The 21,436-nt window shown below is 37.5% G+C and overlaps 1 protein-coding gene across 1 annotated transcript in view; it reads left to right on the top strand.

Moving 5' to 3' along the window:
• VPS13B (vacuolar protein sorting 13 homolog B) overlaps positions 1–21,436 on the top strand; it is a 798,623-nt gene that overhangs the window by 476,562 nt on the left and 300,625 nt on the right. Inside the window, exon 32 of the mRNA XM_060287492.2 lies at positions 20,806–20,932. Within this exon, the coding sequence (XP_060143475.1) occupies positions 20,806–20,932 (127 nt within the window). The remainder of the gene's footprint in view (positions 1–20,805; positions 20,933–21,436) is intronic.

Consider the following 21,436-nt stretch of genomic DNA (forward strand, 5'->3'; position numbering starts at 1 on the left):
GGCAATAATTTGTAAAGTCTTAGAGTCTCTGAGACTCTTTATTCAAGTCATATCTTCAAGTACAGATTTACTTACATAGATAACAAGTTAGCAATAGATGTAAATATTCATACAAGTTTCCCTATGACACGAGAAAATAAAAATATCTTGAAAGGTCTCAATATTTTATCAAATCAGATTCTCTGAACTAAATTTAGGATGCAAAACATCATTTCTCCTTAAACAGATGCATGAAAGAAGAGATATCTTCTTTACCTCTTTTTTGTGTAGACTTTTTAATGATGTCCATTGTGACTGGTGTGAAGTGATACCTCATTGTAGTTTTGATTTGCATTTCTCTAATAATTAACGATGTTGAGCATCTTTTCATGTGCCTATTAGCCATCCGTATGTCTTCTTTGGAGAAATGTCTACTTAGGTCTTATGCCCATTTTTCGATTGCGTTGTTTGTTTGTTTTTGTTATTGAGTTGTATGAGCTGTTTGTATATTTTGGAAATTAAGCCCTTGTCAGTTATGTCATTTACAAATATTTTCTTCCAGTCTGTAGGTTGTCTTTTCATTTTGTTTATGCTTTCCTTTGCTGTGCAAAAGCTTATAAATTTGATTAGGTCCCATTTGTTTATTTTTGCCTTGCGAGACTGACCTAAGAAAACATTGGTATGATTTATGTCAGAGAATGTTTTGCCTATGTCCTCTTCTAAGACTTTTATGGTGTCATGTCTTATATTTAAGTCTTTAAACCATTTTGAGTTTATTTTTGTGTAGGGTGTGAGGGAGTGTTCTACTTCATTGATTTACATGCAGCTGTCCAGCTTTCCCAACACCACTTGCTAAAGAGACTTCTCCTCCTTTGTCGAAGATTAATTGACCATAGGTATGTGGGTTTATTTCTGGGCTCTCTATTCCACTCCACTGATCCATATGTCTGTTTCTTGTACCAATACCACACTGTTTTGATCACTGTAGCTTTGTAGTAATGTCTGAAGTTTGGGAGGGTTTTGCCTCTAGGTTTATTCTTTTTCCTCAATACTGCTTTGGCAATTCTGGGACTTTTATGGTTCCATATAAATTTTTGAAATATTTGTTCTAGTTCTGTGAAAAATGTTATGAGTAATTTGAAAGGGATCACATTAAATCTGTAGTTTGCTTTGGGTAGAATGGCCATTTTAACTATTAATTCTTTCAGTCCCAGAGCATGGGCTATCTTTCTATTTATCTGGATCATCTTCAGTTTCCTTTATCATTGTTTTATAGTTCTCAGCATGTAAGTCTTTCACCTCCTTGATGAGGTTTATTCCTAGATTTTTTTTTGATGCAATTTTAAGACTGTTTTTTACTTTCCCTTTCTGATATTTCATTGTTAGTGTAAAGAAATGAAACCAATTTCTGTATGTTAATCTTGTATCCTTCTACCTTGCTGAATTTGTTTATCAGTACTAGCAGTTTTTGTGTAGAGTCTTTAGGGTTTTCTATATATAATATCATGTCATCTGCATATAATGACAGTTTTACCTCTTCCCTTCCAATTTGGATACCTTTTATTTCTTTTCCTGTCTGATTGCTGTGGCTAGGGCTTCCAATACTGTGTTGAATAGAAGTGGTGAGAGTGGGCATCCTTGTTTTGTTCCAGATTTTAGCAGGAAGGCTTTCAGCTTTTCACCCATTGATCATTATGTTGGCTGTGGCTTGTCATAAATTAGCTTTTATTATGTTGAGATATGTTCCCTCTATACCTTCTTTGGTAAGAGGTTTTATCATGAGTGGATGTTGAATTTTGTCAAATGCTTTTTGTGTATCTATTAAGATGATCATGTGGTTTTTGTCTTTTCTTTTGTTGATGTGTGGTGTATTTGCTTATGTTGATTGATTTGCATATGTTGAACCATCCTTGTGACCCTGTGGTGAATCCAACTTGATCACGGTGTGTGATCTTTTTTATGTGTTGTTACATTTGGTTTGCTAATATTTTGTTGAGAATTTTTGCATCTATATTCATCAAAGATATTGATTTGTAATTTTCTTTTTTGATAGTGTCTTTGTCTGGTTTTGGTATCAGGGTGATGGTGGCTTCATAGGATGACTTTGGGAGTGTTCCCTCCTCCTTAGTCTTTTGGAAGAATTTTAGAAGGATTGATATGTTCTTTGTATGTTTGGTAGAATTCCCCAGTGAAGCCATCTGGTCCTGGACTTTTGTTTGGAAGGATTTTTCTTTTTTTAACTGCAGATTCTATTTCACTTCTACTCATCAGTCTGTTCAAATTATCTATTTCTTCTTGATTCAGTTTTGGTGGACTGTATATATCTAGAAACCTGTGCATTTCTTCTAGCTTGTCCATTTGGTTGGCATATAATTGTTCATAGTATTCTCTTAGGGGTTTTTTTTTTTTTTTTTTGTATTTCTGTGGTATAAGTTGTTATCTCTCCTCCTTCATTTCTTATTTTGTTTATTTGTGTCCCCTCTTCTTGGTGAGCCTCTCCAGAGGTCTTTTAATTTTGTTTACCCTTTCAAAGAACCAGCTCTTGGGACTTCCCTGGTGGTCCAGTGGCTAAGACTCCACACTCCCAAGGCAGGGGACCCAAGTTCAATCCCTGGTCAGGGAACTAAATCCCACATGCTGCAACTAAAGAGCCTGCATGCTACAACTAAAGATCCCACATGCCACAACTAAAGATCCCACATGCCACAACCAAAAGATCCCATAAGCCACGACTGACATCCCACACATGGCAGCATAGATCCCACATGCTGCAACTAAGACCTGGTCCAATGAAATAAATAAATAAATATTTTTTAAAAAGGAAGAAAAACCAGCTCTTGTTTTTATTGATTTTTTTCTATTTTTTTAATCTCTTTTATTTGTTTCCTCTCTGTTATTTATTATTTCCTTCCTTTTGCTCAGTTTAGGTTTTGTTTGTTCTTTTTCTAATTCTTTTAGGTGGTAGGTTAGGTTGTATATTTGAGATTTTCTTGATTTTGAGGAAGATCTGTATGAAATTCCCTCTTAGAAATGCTTTTGCTGCATCCCACTGTTGTGGCCTCTCCTGTTGCGGAGCACAGGCTCCGGACGCGCAGGCTCAGCGGCCACAGCTCACGGGCCCAGCCACTCCGTGGCATGTGGGATCTTCCCGGACCAGGGCATGAACCCGTGTCCCCTGCATCGGCAGGCAGACTCTCAACCACTGTGCCACCAGGGAAGCCCTATGGTTGTGTTTTCATTGTCATTTGTCTCAAGGTATTTATTTCCCCTTTGGTTTCATCATTGATCATTGGTTTTTTTTAGTAGCATGTTGTTTAGTCTCCATGTAATCATTTTTTTTGTTTCTCTTTCTGTGGTTGATTTCTAGTTTCATGCCATTGTGGACAGGAAAGATGCTTGAAATAATTTCTGTCCTCTTAAATTTGTTGTCTTGTTTTGTGTCCTACTATGTGGTCTATCCTCGAGAATGTTCCATGTGCACTTGAAAAGAATGTGTATTCTGGTTTTTTTGGATGTAATGTCCTGAAAATATCAATTAAGTCTATCTGTTCCATTGTGTTATTTAGGATCTCTATTGCTGTATTGATTCTTCTGACTGGAAGATCTGTTCATTGATGTCATTAGGGTGTTAAACTCTCCTACTATTATTGTATCCTGTCAGTTTCTTTCTTTATGTCTATTAGTATTTGTTTTATGTATCTAGGTGCTCCTATATTGGGTGCATGTATGTTAATGAGTATAATACCTTCTTCTTGTATTATATGTTGTCCTTCTTTATCTTTCTCTATGGCCTTTGTTTTAAAGTCTATTTTGTCTGATATGAGTATTACTACCCTCACTTTGTCATTTCCATTTGCATGAAATATCTTTTTCCATCCTGTCACTTTCAATCTATGTGTTTCCTTTGCCCTAAACTGGGTCTCTTGTAGGCAGCATATTGTAGGCTCTTGTTTCATTACCCAATCTGGTACTCTGTGTCTTTTGATTGGAGCATTTAGTCCATTGACATTTAAGGTAAATATTGGTAGATATGTATTTATTGCCATTTTAAACCTTGTTTTCCAGTTGATTTTGTATTTCTTCTTTGTTCCCTTCTTTTTCTTTTTGTTTTTCCTTTTCTGGTTTGATGGTTTTCTTTTGTACTACACTTGTGTTCTCTTCTTTTTGGTTTTTGTGAATCTATTGTATGTTTTTGATTTGTGGTTACCAGTTTTTCAGTTATGTTAAACCATTACTATAACTGCTTGCTTTAGACTGACAGTCATATAGGCTCAAACACATTCTGAAAAAAAAGGTCTACGTTTTCTTACTCCCTTCTCCCACATTTTATGATTTTGGTGTTCTCTTTTACAAATTTTCATGTTTATCCTTTCGATGTTCATTGTAGTTATCACTTTCACAGAAAATTTTTTTTTTTAATCTATGTACTGGCTTATTTAAGTGATATACTTTCCAACTGTGATTTTCTCTTTCCTATAGATTCTTGTTTCTTTTGTATTTAGAGAAGACCTTTCAATATTTCTTTTAAGATAGCTTTAGTATTGCTGTACTCTTTTAGTTCTTGCTTGTCTGAGAAATTCTTTCTCTTTCCTATTCTAAATGATAATCTTGCTGGGTAGAGTATCCTCGGTTGTTGGTTTTTTCCTTTGAGGACTTTGAATATATCTTGCTAGTCCCTTCTGGTCTGCAACATTTCTATAGGAAATCAGCTGATAGTATTATGGGGGTTCCCTTGTAACTAACTCTTCGTTTTTCTCTTGTTGCCTTAACAATCCTCTCTGTAACTTTTGCCATTTAATTACGATATGTCGTTGTGTAGGTCTGTTTAGATTCCTCTTGTTTGGGACCCTCTGTGCTTCCTTTACTTGAATATGTTTACTTCCCCAGGTTTGGGAATTTTTCACCCATAATATCTTCAAATACATGTTTGATCCCCTTCTCTCTCCCTTCTCTTTTTGGAACCCCTATTGTGCATAGCTTGGCACACTTTATATTATCTCGTAGATCTCATATGTTGCTTTCATTTTTTTTTTTTAACTTGTCTTTCTGTCTGCAGTTCTGACTGGGTAATTTCCATTATTCTGTCTCTTCCAGATCACGTATTCATTCTTCTGTGTCATTTAGTCTGCTATTCATTACTACTAGATTGGGTTTTATCCCCAGGCACAGGAGTGCTAGTAATCCACTTGGGTGTCCTGCAGGCACTGCACTCCCGAAGCCACCAGTGGAGTAAATCCCCTGAAGTAGTGCAGCCCCTGGGCATCATCTCAGATTTCAGCCCCACCTCCATGTGTGGGCAACCACTGGCACTTGCATGCTCCCAGGCCTTGTAGATGTGTAGCTGTGCCTGCTGTGAGCACACCAACAATGAAGATGCTATGGTGGGGCCCCACCCCTCCCTTCAGAGAGTGTATTAGCAACAGCAGACCAGGATATTGCGGCTCAGACCACACTCCAGTCCCTTCAGGCTGTCTCCGTCCAGCCAACCCCAGTCCTCTCCCGAGTCTGTCTGCTAAAGCTTGAGTTTCAACACCCCAGTCCCCGCACACACCAGCAGGCACGTGTCTTAGGTTTGGGAGTGCATCGAGGTGGCCAGCACCATCTGTGCTGGTCTCTCTCTGTTCTGCCTGCTGTACTCTGGCTGCTGCACTCTCCTCTGAGCCTCTGAAGCTCCCTATCTATCCCAGCTGATCTCCCAGCCAAAGCAGGGGGTTCCCAGGTTGAGCAAACCTTTCCTCTTTCACAACTCCCTCCCAGGAGTACAGGTCCTGTGCTGATTCCTTTTTGTTTCTTTCTTTTGTCCTTCCTGGTTACGTGGTGATATTTCTTGCAGCTTTGGTTGTAAGAGATCTTCTGCCAGCATTCAGTAGGTATTCTGTGAGAATTGTTCCACATGTAGATGTATTTTTGATTTATTTGTGAGAGGAGGTGAACTCTACATCCTTCTGTTCCACCATCTTGATCTGGGCCAGGAGTTCTTTATTTTTTATGAGTACTATACCCTTATCAGATATATGATTCACAAATGATCTTTTCATTTTCTTGGTAGTGATCTTTGATGCACAAGTTTTTAACTTCAGTAAAGTCTCATCTATTTTTTTTCTCTTGTTGCCTATGCTTTTGGTGTCATATCTAAGAATTCATTGCCAAATTCAAGGTCGTGAAGATTTATCCCTGTATTATTCTAAGAGTTTTATGGGTTTAGTGCTTATAATTAGGTTGTTGATTTATTTTAATGTTTTTTGTTTGTTTATTTTTGTATACAGTATGTAATAAAAGCCCAACCTCATTCTTTTGCATGTTGGATATCCAGTTGTCCCAGCACCATTTGCTGAAGAGAGTGTTCTTTTCCCATTGAATGGTCTTGGCACCCTTGTCAAAAATTAACCGACTTTTGAACATCCAATTTATGCCATGGAATGTCTTTTACACCAAAGATACAAAATAAAATAACTTCTAATATGTGTCTATCCCTTTCAGAGCTCATCACCCAATCAGAAAAACAGACAGGTTAATTAACTATTCAGGTACAATGTGGAAAAGTCCTCTGATAGATATAAGTAAATATACTTAGGATTGTAGAAAAGCCACATCAAAATTGAGATAAACACACTTCATGCATATAAGACATCGCAGGCTAATAGATGTGACATAACACATAAACAGAAGAATAAAATAAATCTAAAATTGATGTATGTATATATGGAAACTAAAAAAGAAAAAATAGTTCTGATGAACCTAGGGGCAGCACAGAAATAAAGACACATACGTAGAGAATGGACTTGAGGACCTGGGGAGGGGGAGGGGAGGCTGGGACAAAGTGAGAGAGTAGCATTGACATATATACACTACCAAATGTAAAGTAGATAGCTAGTGGGAAGCAGCCGCATAGCACAGGGAGATCAGCTCAGTGCTTTGTGTCCACCTAGAGGGGTGGGATAGGGAGTGTGGGAGGGAGGGATATGCAAGAGGGAAGAGATATGGGGATATATGTATACATATAGCTGATTCACTTTGTTATACAGCAGAAACTAACACAACATTGTAAAGCAATTATACTCCAATAAGATGTTTAAAAAAAATGTGGAGTGATTTAGAAGGGGCTAAATGGAGATTGGAGGGGGAAGTGCCAAAAATGGAACGCCACGTGGCTCTCTAGCACCGTCGCTAGATGATGCTATGTGTAATTTTGCATGCTGATTATGTTCCACTTGTAATGTTGGAATTTTCCTTATTATTATAAATCCTTGGCCCCCAAATGTTCCGTTAAATGGATATTCACAACTTAAAAAAATAAAGATAAAACTAAAATAAAATCGATGTAGGTACAAATAGAGAATTAAAAGAAAGAAATGAATGACTAACTCCTTGCGTGGGTTCTCAGGGAAGGTTTCACAGAATATATGGCTTTTGAATTTGTTTCCACAAAGTACGAGTGGCAGGAGAGGGGAGGGGGCATTTTGAACTAAGAAAGTATAAAAACTTGGCATGTTTTATTCACTTCTGAATACCAAGCACATAGTATCATGCTTGGCACATAATAGGAAGTTCGTGAAGATTTGAGTGAAATAATGAGAGATCGAATGATTAGATGATTAAGTAAAGCTAACAAATCAAGTGCCTGAATCTGAGTGTTCCTGAGAGATACTGATTCAAATAAAGACAAGAATTTTTAGATCTGATGTTGTTTAGTTCTGCTGATTAATCTTGACAGAAATACAAACAGAACCATAATATCATTAGATTTTTGTTTTTCAATAGGTATTACAGGTAGAACTCAAAAGATATACAGTGAAGAATAATTTACTCCCTTCCTTAACCGTTATTAAATGGCAGTCTTTATAATGGTTTTCATTTATTCCTCCTGATACATTACTCACATTTTGTCTGTAATCATAATGTGTTTCTGTGTGAATGATTGTGAGAAGGAAGCAGGGAAGTGTTAAGCATAAGGAATCATCAAATTTTAAAACTCGCAGATCTCTTGCTTCCAAAACCTTAATTTTTCAGCTGACGGAATACATCAGGGTTCAATCAGGGCAGGACAACCACTATAAGTATTGTAACATAAGGGATTTATTTTAGGAGTAAGACCTTATCCAATTGTGGAAGAAGCTGGGTGACCTGGGTAAAAATTTGTAGCACCCCAGGGAACCTGGGAAGCCAGGCACGTCCAGTGGCTGGAGGGAGCACCAAAGGCTGGTAGGCAAGTCCATGGGAGGTTATTGCTTCTGCTTCTGGAGTTGAGCCTGCAGTTGCTATTGGCCAGCAGAGCCAACAATCAGGAAAAAGTCACAAAGGTGGGAAGAGTGAGGACAAGCTGGAATCTGCTGGTACCTCTGCATCGTAATTTCACTGCTATTTAAAACAGTATGACTGTCAGAGAATATTGTCTGTTATTTCTCTTCCACATTCCAACTCTCTTGCAATTTTCTTTCTAAACTCTGAACCGTTCTTAGCAAGTTACGGAACAAAACCACTACAGCAAACTAAGTTTGAGGAGATTCCTTTGCTTGTCTAGTGTCACTTAAAAATACAGCTAAGTGTGGAACCTCGGTTTGCTTCCTCTTAGTCAATTACTTTTCTTGTACTCAGTACTCTGACCCCTTACTCTTATGCTAAGTTCATTGTTAGTTAATCACCTGTTTTCTTTTAGCAACCATTTTTACTGCATCTGGGCTTATTTTTATAATCTGAGGTAATGAAGTGATGAGAACTAAAATAACCTGTACTGATGTCTGCCATGTTCAGGTTACACATTAAAATCACTATTGCTGTTTGACATGGTGATTAGAGCTTTCAGGGTGTGTGGGATGGTGTGGAAAGTTTATCTTGTAATTTCCCGAAAATGCCAATGAGCCTTAATTCTCCAAGTTAATATGATTTTCTTGTTTGTAATATTTAAAGATAAAATTTGAATAGAGTTGAAAACTACAGTTAAAAAATAAATAATTTAGTTTTTATAGCAAATGCTTTTATTTGGCCCTCTCACTATCTGTGTTTGACTTCCTTGTGTAAATTATCTTTCTGACTTTATTGAGAGAAATAGAACATATTTATTTGTTTGAGTATTTTGATGTACATGGACCACATTACATATACTACCCTTTGGCCTTTTTCACCACACATAGGATTTTTTTTTAATTAATTAATTAATTTTATTTTTGGCTGTGTTGAGTCTTCATTGCTGCGCAAGGGCTTGATCTAGTTGTGGCGAGCGGGGGATACTCTTCGTTGTGGTGCGTGGGCTTCTCATTGCAGTGGCTTCTCTTGTTGAGGAGCATGGGCTCTAGGTGTGAGGGCTTCAGTAGTTGTGGCACTCGGGATCAGTAGTTGTGGCTCACAGGCTCTAGAGCTCAGGCTCAGTAGTTGTGGCGCACGGGCTTAGTTGCTCCGCGGCATGTGGGATCTTCCCAGTCCAGGGCTTGAACCCGCATTCCCTACACTGACAGGCAGATTCTCAACAACTGCATCACCAGGGAAGACCCACAGATAGGATTTTTTTAAATTGTTATTACTGTGTTTACTTAGCAGGCTGAATTTGAATTTGACACGATCTTAAAATCTATCCGTTCTATGCTCAACAGGGTAAGTAACATTGACTATGTGGAAGTATGGCATTATGTTGCTATTAAAGTACCTGAAGCATGAATAATGCCTTAATTCTGAGAGATCATGACTATTCATTGTTATCTTACATTTTTACTTTTTTTTTTGTATTTGCTTCTGATGTTTTTTTAACATCTTTATTGGAGCATAATTGTTTTACAATGGTGTTTTAGTTTCTGCTTTATAAAAAGGGAATCAGCTATACTATACATATATCTCCATATATCCTCCCTCTTGCATCTCCCTCCCTCCCACCCTCCCTATCCCACCCGTCTAGGTGGTCACAAAGCACCGAGCTGATCTGCCTGTGCTATGCGACTGCTTCTCACTAGCTATCGATTTTACATTTGGTAGTGTATATATGTACATACCACTCCCTCACTTTGTCTCAGCTTACCGTTCCCCCTCCCCGTGTCCTCAAGTCCGTTCTATAGTAGGTCTGCATCTTTATTCCCATCCTGCCCCAAGGTTCTTCATGACCATTCTTTATTTTTTAGATTCCATATACATGTGTTAGCATACGGTATTTGTTTTTCTCTTTCTGACTTACTTCACTCTGTATGACAGATTCTAGGTCCATCCACCTCACTACAAATACCTCAATTTCGTTTTCTTTTATGATTGAGTTTTATTCCATTGTATATATGTGCCACATCTTCTTTATCTATTCATCTGTCGATGGACACTTAGGTTGCTTCCATGCCCTGGCTATTGTAAATAGAGCTGCAGTGAACATTGTGGTACATGACTCTTTTTGAGTTATGGTTTTCTCAAGGTGTATACCCAGTAGTGGGATTGCTGGGTGATATGATCGTTCTATTTTTAGTATTTTAAGGGACCTCCATACCGCTCTCCATTGTGGCTGTATCAATTTACATTCCCACCAACAGTGCAAGAAGGTTCCCTTTTCTCCACACCCTCTCCAGCATTTGTTTGTAGATTTTTGATGATGGCCATTCTGACTGGTGTGAGGTGATACCTCATTGTAGTTTTGATTTGCATTTCTCTAATGACTAATAATGTTGAGCATTCTTTCATGTGTTTGTTGGCAATCTGTATATCTTCTTTGGAAAAATGTCTATTTAGGTCTTCTGCCCATTTTTGGACTGGTTGTTTTTTTGATATTGAGCTGCATGAGCTGCTTGTAAATTTTGGAGATTAATCCTTTGTCAGTTGCTTCATTTGCAAATATTTTCTCCTATTCTGAGGGTTGTTGTTTTGTCTTGTTTATGGTTTCCTTTGCTGTGCAAAAGCTTTTCAATTTCATTAGGTCCCATTTGTTTATTTTTGTTTTTATTTCCATTTTTCTAGGAGGTGGGTCAAAAAGGATCTTGCTGTGATTTATGTCATAGAGTGTTCTGCATATGTTTTCCTCTAAGAGTTTTATAGTGGCTGGCCTTACGTTTAGGTCTTTAATCCATTTTCAGTTTATTTTTGTCTGTGGTGTTAGGGAGTGTTCTAATTTCATTGTTTTAGATGTAGCTGTCCACTTTTCTCAGCACCACTTATTGAAGAGGCTGTTTTTTCTCCATTGTATATTCTTGCCTTGTTTATCAAAGACAAGGGGACCATATGTGCGTGGATTTATCTCTGGGCTTTCTATCCTATTCCATCGATCTGTATTTCTCTTTTTGTGCCAGTACCGTACTCTCTTGATTACTGTAGCTTTGTAGTATAGTCTGAAGTCAGGGAGCCTGATTCCTCCAGCTCCGTTTTTCTTTCTCAAAATTGCTTGGCTATTTGGGATCTTTTGTGTTTCCATACAAATTGTGCAATTTTTTGTTCTAATTCTGTGAAAAATGCCACTGGTAGCTTGATAGGGATTGCATTGAATCTGTAGATTGCTTTGGGTAGTACAGTCATTTTCACAATGTTGATTCTTCCAATCCAAGAACATGGTATATCTCTCCATCTGTTTGTATCATCTTTAATTTCTTTCATCAGTGTCTTACAGTGTTCTGCATACAGTTCTTTGGTCTCCTTAGGTAGGTTTATTCCTAGGTATTTGATTCTTTTTGTTGCAGTGGTAAGTGGGAGTGTTTCCTTAATTACTCTTTCAGATTTTTCATCATTAGTGTATAGGAATACAAGAGATTTCTGTGCATTAATTTTATATCCAGCTTCTTTACAAAATACATTGATTAGCTCTAGTAGTTTTCTGCTAGCATCTTTGGGATTCTCTATATATAGTATCATGTCATCTGCAAACTGTGACATTTTTACTTCTTCTTTTACGATTTGGTTCCTTTTATTTCTTTTTCTTCTTTGATTGCTGTGCCTAAAACTTCCAAAAGTATATTGAATAATAGTAGTGAGAGTGTGCAACCTTGTCTTGTTCCTGATCTTAGTGGAAATGGTTTCAATTTTTCACCGTTCAGAATGATGTTGGCTATGGGTTTATTATATAAGACCTTTATTATGTTGAGGTAAGTTCCACCCATGTTCCACTCTACTTTTTGAAGAGTTTTTATCATAAATGGGATTTGAATTTTATCGAAAGCTTTTTCTGCATCTATTCAGATAATCATATAGTTTTTCTCCTTCATTGTGTTAATATGGTTTATCACATTGATTGATTTCATATATTGAAGAATCCTTGCATTCCTGGGATAAACCCACTTGATCATGGTGTATGATCCTTTGAATGTGCTGTTGGATTCTCTTTGCTAGTATTTTGTTGAGGATTTTTGCATCTATGTTCATCAGTGATGTTGGTCTGTAGTTTTTTTTGTGTGTGACATCGTTGTCTGGTTTTGGTATCAGGGTGATGGTGGCCTCATAGAATGAGTTTGTGAGTGTTCTTTCCTCTGCTATATTTTGGAAGAGATTGAGAAGGATAGGTGTTAGCTCCCCTCTAAATGTTTGATAGAATTCGCCTGTGAATCCTCCTGGTCCTGGGCTTTTGTTTGCTGGAATATTTTTAATCACAGTCTCAATTGCAGTGCTTGTGATTGGTCTGTTTATATTTTCTGTTTCTTCCTGGTTCAGTCTCGGAAGGTTGTGCTTTTCTAAGAATTTGTCCATTTCTTCCAGGTTGTCCATTTTATTGGCCTAGAACTGCTTGTAGTAATCCCTCATGATCTTTTGTATTTCTGCAGTGTCAATTGTTACTTCTCCTTTTTCATTTCTCATTCTGTTGATTTGAGTCTTCTCCCTTTTTTTCTTGATGAGTCTGGCTAATGGTTTATCAATTTTGTTTATCTTCTCAAAGAATCTACGTTTAGTTTTATTGATGTTAGCTGTTGTTTCCTTCATTTTATTTCATTTATTTCTGATCTGATCTTTATGATTTCTTTTCTTCTGCTATCTTTGGGGTTTTTTGGTTCTTCTTTCTCTAATTGCTTTAGGTTTAAGGTTAGGTTATTTATGTGAGATATTTCTTGTTTCTTAAGTAGGATTGTATTGCTATAAACTTCCCTCTTAAAACTGCTTTTGCTGCATCTGATAGGTTTTGGGTTGTTCTGTTTTCATTGTCATTTGTTTCTAGGTATTTTTTGATTTCTTCAGTGATCACTTCATTATTAAGTAGTGTATTGTTTAGCCTCCATGTGTTTGTATTTTTTACAGATTTTTTTTCCTGTAATTGGTATCTACTCTCATAGCTTTGTGGTTGGAAAAGATAGTTGATACGATTTCAGTTTTCTTAAACTTACCAAGGCTTGACTTGTGACCCATGATATGATCTATCCTGGAGAATGTCTCATGACACTTGGGAAAAACAGTGTATTCTGTTGTTTTTCGATGGAATGTCTTATAGATATCAATTAAGTCCATTTTGTTTAATGTATCACTTAAAGCTTGTGTTTCCTTATTTATTTTCATTTTGGATGATCTGTCCATTGGTGAAAGTGGGGTGTGAAACTTCGCTACTATGTTTGTGTTACTGTCAATATTCCCTTTTATGGCTGTTAGCGTTTGCCTTATGTATTGAGGTGCTCCTATGTTGGGTACATAAATTTTTTTTTTTTTTTTTTTGGTATGTGGGCCTCTCGCCATTGTGGCCTCTCCCGTTGCAGAGCACAGGCTCCGGATGCGCAGGCTCAGCGGCCATGGCTCACGGGCACAGCTGCTCCGCGGCACGTGGGATCTTCCTGGACAGGGGTACAAACCCATGTCCCCTGCATCGGCAGGCGGACTCTCAACCACTGCGCCACCAGGGAAGCCCATAAATATTTACAATTGTTATATTTTCTTCTTGGATCGATCCCTTGATCTTTATGTAGTGTCTGTCTGTTTCTCTTGTACTAGTCTTTCTTTTATAGTCTATTTTGTCTGATATGAGAATTGCTACTCCAGCTTTCTTCTGATTTCCATTTGCATGGAATATCTTTTTCCATCCCTTCTACTTTCAGTCTGTATGTGTCCCTAGGTCTGAAGTAGGTCTCTTGTAGACAGCATATATACGAGTCTTGTTTTGGTATCCATTCAGCCAGTCTTCGTCTTTTGGTTGGAGCATTTAATCCATTTACATTTAAGGTAATTATTTACATATATGTTTCTATTACCATTTTCTTAATTGTTTTGGGTTGGTTATCACAGGTCTTTTCCTTCTCTTGTGTTTCCTGCCTAGAGAAGTTCCTTTAGGATTTGTTGTAAAGCTGGTTTCGTGGTGCTGAATTCTCTTAGCTTTTGCTTGTCTGTAAAGGTTTTAATTTCTCCATCAAATCTGAATGAGGTCCTTGCTGGGTAGAATAATCTTGGTTGTAGTTCTTTCCCCTTTCATCACTTTAAATGTGTCCTGCCACTCCCTTCTGGCTTGCAGAGTTTCTGCTGAAAGATAAGCTATTACCCAATGGGGAGTCCCATACATGTTATTTGTTGTTTTTCCCTTGCTGCTTTTAATATTTTTTCGTTGTATTTAATTTTTGATAGTTTAATTAATATGTGTCTTGGCGTGTTTCTCCTTGGATTTATCCTGTATTGACTCTCTTTGCTTACTTGATTAACTATTTCTTTTCCCATATTAGGGAAGTTTTCAACTATAATCTCTTCAGATATTTTCTCAGTCCCTTTCTTTTTCTCTTCTTCTTCTGAGACCCCTATAATTCGAATGTTGGTGTGTTTAATGTTGTCCCAGAGGTCTCAGACACTGTCCTCAATTCTTTTCATTCTTTTTCCTTTATTCTGCTCTGCAGTACTTATTTCCACTATTTTATCTTCCAGGTCACTTCTCCGTTCTTCTGCCTCAGTTATTCTGCTATTGATTCCTTCTAGAGAATTTTTAATTTCATTTCTTGTGTTGCTCATCATTGTTCATATGCTCTTTTGTTCCTCTAGGTCCTTATTAAACATTTCTTGTATTTTCTCCATTCTATTTCCAAGATTTTGGATCATGTTTACTATCATTACTCTGAATTCTTTTTCAAGTAGACTGCCTATTTCCTTTCATTTGTTTGGTCTGGTGGGTTTTTACCTTGCTCTTTCATCTGCTGTGTATTTCTGTGTGTTGTCATTTTGCTTAACTTACTGTTTGGGGGTCTCCTTTTCGCAGGCTGCAGGTTCGTAATTCCCATTTTTTTTGGTGTCTGTCCCCAGTGGCTAAGGTTGGTTCAGTGGGTTGTATAGGCTTCCTGGTGGAGGGGACTAGTGCCTGTTTTCTGGTGGGTGATGCTGGGTCTTGTCTTTCTCCTGGGCAGGTCCATGTGTTGTGGTGTGTTTTGGGGTGTCTGTGGCCTTATTATGATTTTAGGCAGCCTCTCTGCTAATGTATGGGGTTGTGTTCCTGTCTTGCAAGTTGATTGACATAGGGTGCCCAGCACTGGAGCTTGTTAGTCATTGAGTGGAGCTGGGTCTTGGCGTTGCAATGGAGATCTCTGGGAGATTTTCACTGTTTGATATTACGTGGTGCTGGGACGTCTTTGGTGGACCAGTGTCCTGAACTCGGCTCTCCCACCTCAGCGGCCCAGGCCTGACACCTGGCCAGAGCACCAAGACCCTGCCATCCACATGGCTCAGAATAAAAGGCTGAAAAAAAGAAAGAGAAAAATAAATAAATAAAATAAAGTTATTAAAAATAAAAAAGATTAAAAAGTATTAAGAAAAGAAAAGAAAGAAGAGAGCAACCAAACCAAAAAACAAATCCACCAGTAATAACAACCACTAAAAACTATACTAAAAAAACAAAAACAAAAAACAGAACCTTAGGATAAATGGTAAAATCAAAGCTATACAGACAAAATCACACAGAGACACATACACGTACACACTCACAAAAAAACAAAAAGGGAAAATATATATATATATCATTGCTCCCCAAGTCCACTGCCTCAATTTGGAATGAATCATTGTCTCTTCAGGTATTCCACAGATGCAGGTTACATCAAGTTGATTGTGGAGATTTAATCCGCTGCTCCTGAGGCTACTGGGAGAGATTTTCCTTTCTCTTCTTTGTTTGCACAGCTCCTGGGGCTCACCTTTGCATTTGGCCCCACCTCTGCATGTAGGTCACCTGAGGGCGTCTGTTCTTCGCTCAGACAGGACTGGGTTAAAGGAGCTGCTGATTAGGGGGCTCTGGCTCACTCAGTCTGTGGGGAGGGAGGGGTACGGATGCGGGGTGAGCCTGCGGCGGCAGAGGCCGGTTGCACCAGCCTGAGGCGCACCATGCGTTCTCCCGGGGAAGTTGTCCCTGGATCACGGGATCCTGGCCGTGGCGGGCTGCACAGGCTCCCGGAAGGGGGTTGTGGATAGTGACCTGTGCTCGCACACAGGCTTCTTGGTGGCTACAGCAACAGCCTTAGTGTCTCATGCCCATCTCTGGGGTCTGCGCTGATAGCCGCGGCTCGCGAGCGTCTCTGGAGCTCCTTTAAGCTGCGCTCTTAATCCCCTCTCCTCGCGCACCAGGAAACAAAGAGGGAAGAAAAAGTCTCTTGCCTCTTCAGCAGTTCTGACCTGTTTCCCAGACTCCCTCCCGGCTAGCTGTGGCACACTGGCCCCCTTCAGACTGTGTTTAGGCAGCCAACCCCAGTCCTCTCCCTGGCATCCGACCTCCGAAGCCCAAGCCTCAGCTTCGAGACCCCGCCCGCCCTGGCAGGTGAGCAGACAAGCCTCTCGGACTGGTGGGTGCTGGTCAGCACCGGTTCTCTGTGAGCGAATCTCTCCGCTTTGCCCTCCGCACCCCTGTTGCTACGCTCTCCTCCGTGGCTCCGAAGCTGCTTCCCCCCACTCAACCCCGCGTCTCCGCCAGTGAAGGGGCTTCCTAGTGTGTGGAAACCTTTCCTCTTTCACAGCTCCCTCCCACTGGTGCAGGTCCTGTCCCTATTCTTTTGTCTCTGTTTTTTCTTTTTTCTTTTACCCTTCCCAGATACGTGGGGAGTTTCTTGCCTTTTGGGAGGTCTGAGGTCTTCTGCCAGCGTTCAGTAGGTGTTCTGTAGGAGTTGTTCCACATGTAGATGTATTTCTGATGTATTTGTGGGGAGGAAGGTGATATCCACGTCTTACTCCTCCACCATCTTGAAGGTCTCCTCCCATTTTTACTTTTTGAAGTAAAGTATTACCCACATGTTCATAGGAGCCCTTGCATATTTTGATTTGTGATTCATCAAACATGAGATTTTTCCAGAATTGTGCCTGAAATCATAAACAAGAATGTGGAAGGAAAGCATTTTCTTTGTTTTTACTCTTCCACCTGAAAACCATCACTTTTGTCTTTATTTGTAAGGATGTCAAGCTAATGCCTAAGCAAAATTATAAAACAGAAGTTAGTCTAATTCCCATAGTTTATCGATTAATGCCTGGGGTGATCTAAACCTTCTTGAATTGTATGATTTTATAATAATCCCCTTAAACTTTTTCATGGGTTTACGTGAGAGAATGTGTTTTCTCCTGCTGCTTAAAGTACCTGGGAACTGAGTATGAAGGGAAAAGGTGACCTAGTACAGCAGGAAGGAGCAGTTAGTTTATACTTCCCAACAGCCAGCAAATATTTTCTACCTTATATATTGGCTGAAGGTATCCTTGGCAACTTGAAAAGGTGACATAGAGGTTAAAGGATAAAGATGTGTCTTGTCCAGCCTTACTCTTCTTTATATCTTAGCATAGTTACTGCAGACAATAGGTACTCAAAATCTCATAAAATATTTAAGTTGAATATAATCATCATAATCATATATCATACGTTTTATTTCAATTGCATTAGAACGTCACCAGATAGTGTTCCTCTTGGAAGGAAAAGAAAAAACCACACACACACACATACACACACACTAAAATGATCTTCAACTCTTAACTAAATATTTGATTTTTAAAGTTACCTTACAAATCAAATGACTTATCCTTATGACTATCTAAAAATAAGAGAAATCTGTAAAAATAGGTATAGTTAATAAAATTATAACCAATAATTTTCTGAAAAGTATGTTATATATATTTATTGTTTAGAATAAATGTGTTTGAATATTACTGTTTTTTACATTTAGGAATATCCACTCTAAGGGATTATCTCAGTTGATTACCACAAGTCTTAAGTATCTTCTGGTCTATATTTCTCTGTAGTATTTCTAGTTTACTAATTTTTTCTTAAGTTATATCTAAAATTCTGTTTATCCATCTATTATATGTTTAATTTTAATAACTACATTTTTTATTTCTGGATACTCTATTTGGTTGTTTTTCAAATCCGTTTTACCTTTTTTGATAGTACCTTGGTTTTTTCCTCCTGTTTTTCATTCCATCCTATATGTCTTTAATGATTTTAAAGAAATTTATTGTATTTTCCATATGTGGAAATTCCATTATCAGAAGTTCTTGGTAATGAATTTGATAATGGTGTTGAATTCTCCTCTTGCTAAAAAAAATTTTTTTGGAGTGCATATACAATCTGTGATTGGGAGTTTATCTTTAGTGGTCTTTGTTCCTGGGAATCCTTTCTGTCGGTTTGAAAGCATATTTTTCCAAAGAGGTTTTACATCTATTTCTGACTGATGCCCTGGGGTTATCAAAGGTCTGATGCCACTTTTATATGAATAACTCAATATGGGTATTCCTGGACCAACACAAGTAATATAAGTTACAGCTTCCAAACACACATGGGGTATTCCCATTATTTTTAATTTTCTCATTATTTTTATTTTAATTTTTAAGTTGAAAAAGCAGGGAGATCTCTGTTTTTTCAATAATCCCTCGTGCCAAATCAGGCAAACTTCCTTGTTTTTTTCTATTTCTGATTGGAAGTTGTTTTTCTGACCTTTTAATGGCCCCAGATCTAAGTTGGCAGCTCGTTTCAAAATCCTTGCCTGTCAGGGATGTAAGGATTAGCCTGTTGTCTCAATATGGCCATTAAAAATCTATTCCCTTGGTTTACTGAGAGTGGGTAGGACCCTGAAGTCATTAACAATGTCAGTTAATACTTTGAGTTTTACTTCCCTCTTTTGTTAGTTTACTAGATTATTATCTAGTAAAATATTAGCCGAATTTAATTCTTGTTGTAGTTATTTCTTCAGTGTTTATTTTTACTTTCTTTTGAATTCATCCTTGAAAATACTTGAATCTATAAAAAAGTTTTTATGATTTAAAAAATATGTATCCTTAACTCACATACTTACCAGAGATAATACAAAAGAAATTTTAGCGCTCTATACCAGTAAAGTTCTAGTTTTATAAGACTGTTGACTTAAAAAACTTTAAAAAATGTTTTCTAACATCATAGGTCTTCCATATGTTGTTTTACTTACTGATTTAATTCACATAGTGGGAAAAAATTATGATACAAACAAGTACTTTTTTTTCCCCATCAGTGCTTCAGCTAAGGTTTGCTCTTAGTTGGTTCCCTGCCATGTTTTCCATTTTAAGGTATTTTTAATACATCGTATATTTTAGCACTCCCCTATGAGAGCACATCAGATGTTACATGTTTCTCACATTGGTCATTTTATGGAATTTGAGCTATTAGGCTATAATTGTGGTGTCTCTCAGGATCTCAGCCCTTCCTCTGTATTCATATTTTAATACTTCTTCCTGTTACCCTCTATTCACTAGATCTCTTAATTCTTTAAAATTGACTTTCTTGAAATCCAATACTTATGTGTCACAGAACCAGATGATCCAATTTGCTTTTTTGGCAGACGCCATAGAAAGCTCTGCCCATTGCACAGTTTCAACAAAAGATACTAGTACTCTCTAGACTACTCTGGTAGAAAAGGATGTAGACAGACTTGAGTTTTATCTAGGCTTTTTCATGAGATGACTTATGCCAATTCTCTGATCTCAACTTGGTCATTTTATAATGAAAGAGAATAATAGGGACATATTTATAAGGAATATTAAATTAATGGTTCCAAGGAACTTTTGAGGTACGGCTTGCTAATAAAACATAGAACTGTATTATTTCATGAAATGAAAACTAAGAATATGGGTAGTAGACGTGAAGATCTGCACTAGCACAAGCTTTGGTTTCTCAATAATATTTTCCAATTTTATTTTCTACGATGAACGCAATACTTCCTTTGAAATTATTAGCAATTAGCGATTTTGAATGTAGAGTAGGAATAGTGTGCTAAATAACTGATCAAAAGGTGAGAATGTATAAAGAAGAATTAAAATAGAGGTCAAATGCTGCTGTGTTATCAACTTGCCCTGCGGGCCCAGTTGTGGAACTTTTGTTCCAACTGGGTGGCCTTAGCCCAGTCCCTGAACTTCATTTCCTCATAGATAATGTGGGACCAGTAATGTTCCTTACTTCACATCCAGGGTTGCTGTGAAGAAGAATTCAGTATCAAAGTCACAAAAGCCATTTCACAAACTGTAAAGGCAGTCATAATCTATGAACTCAGATAGTTCTTAGAGTCAAAGAAGTCAAAGATTAAGAGGATATGCGTGTGAACCTACTGAGATTGGAAAGATGGCAGTTGTGAAGCAGAATGTCAGAAATATTAAAACTAGGAAATTAAAAATGATCACAAAATAGTAAGATTATTTTTGGTAGCAAGAGAGATCCTAAACTGTAAAAACAAAAGGAATTAAAATAGAAAAAGTAATTTATTGAAATGTCCTAGGATGCTACTAATATGAAATTGATTAATTATGTCTGAATTTCTCAGTGATTTTTTATATGAATCTGAAGAATTGAAGTTACAAAATTATGATTATAAAATGTACAGATAGACACACTCAAAATAATAATGTAATTTTGTCATACATGTTTGTAGTACAGAGACTTGTACAAATTTAATGAAAATTATCCTTAAAAATGAAAAAGCTAATAATTTTTACTTTATCTTTTAGCATACGGAGGCATCAAGAAAGAAGAGCAATTTTGACTCCCATTTTAACAGATTTCTCTGTCCGAATAACTGGAGCACCTGCCATCATTTTCACCAAAGTAATTTCTCCAGAAAATATGCACACTGAGGTTAGAAATTAATTTAGCTTTTATTTTAGTCTAAATGTTGGAGCAGCTTTTCTTGTGTGTTAGGAGTTTTCATAGTTTCCGTGCATAGGATATCAAATTAGCTTATTATTAATAAGTTATTATTGTAGCTAATAATTATTAAGCACTTTATAGTACTATTTAGGTATTGCTTTTCATGTAATAACTCATTTAATCCTTATAATAATCCTATTAACTTCTCCTACTGTCCTCGTTTTGTAGATGAGGAAACTGAAGCATAAAGAGTTAACTTGTCTAAATATTCACAAATAGTAAGAAGCAGAACATGGTGTGAAGCTAACTGGTCTGGCTCCTGGCCATACACTCCTGACCTCTACGGCCTCTTTCTAATGAAAGCAACAATAATATTGACAGATCACTTAGGGTTCTCACATGGATTACCTTAGAAAGAGAGTTCTACATGAATTAACTTATTTACTCTTCACAGAATCCATATGAGGTAGATATTATTAGTATACATATTTT

The sequence above is a fragment of the Globicephala melas genome, chromosome 17, assembly GCF_963455315.2.
Source record: "Globicephala melas chromosome 17, mGloMel1.2, whole genome shotgun sequence".
Lineage (NCBI taxonomy): Eukaryota > Metazoa > Chordata > Mammalia > Artiodactyla > Delphinidae > Globicephala > Globicephala melas.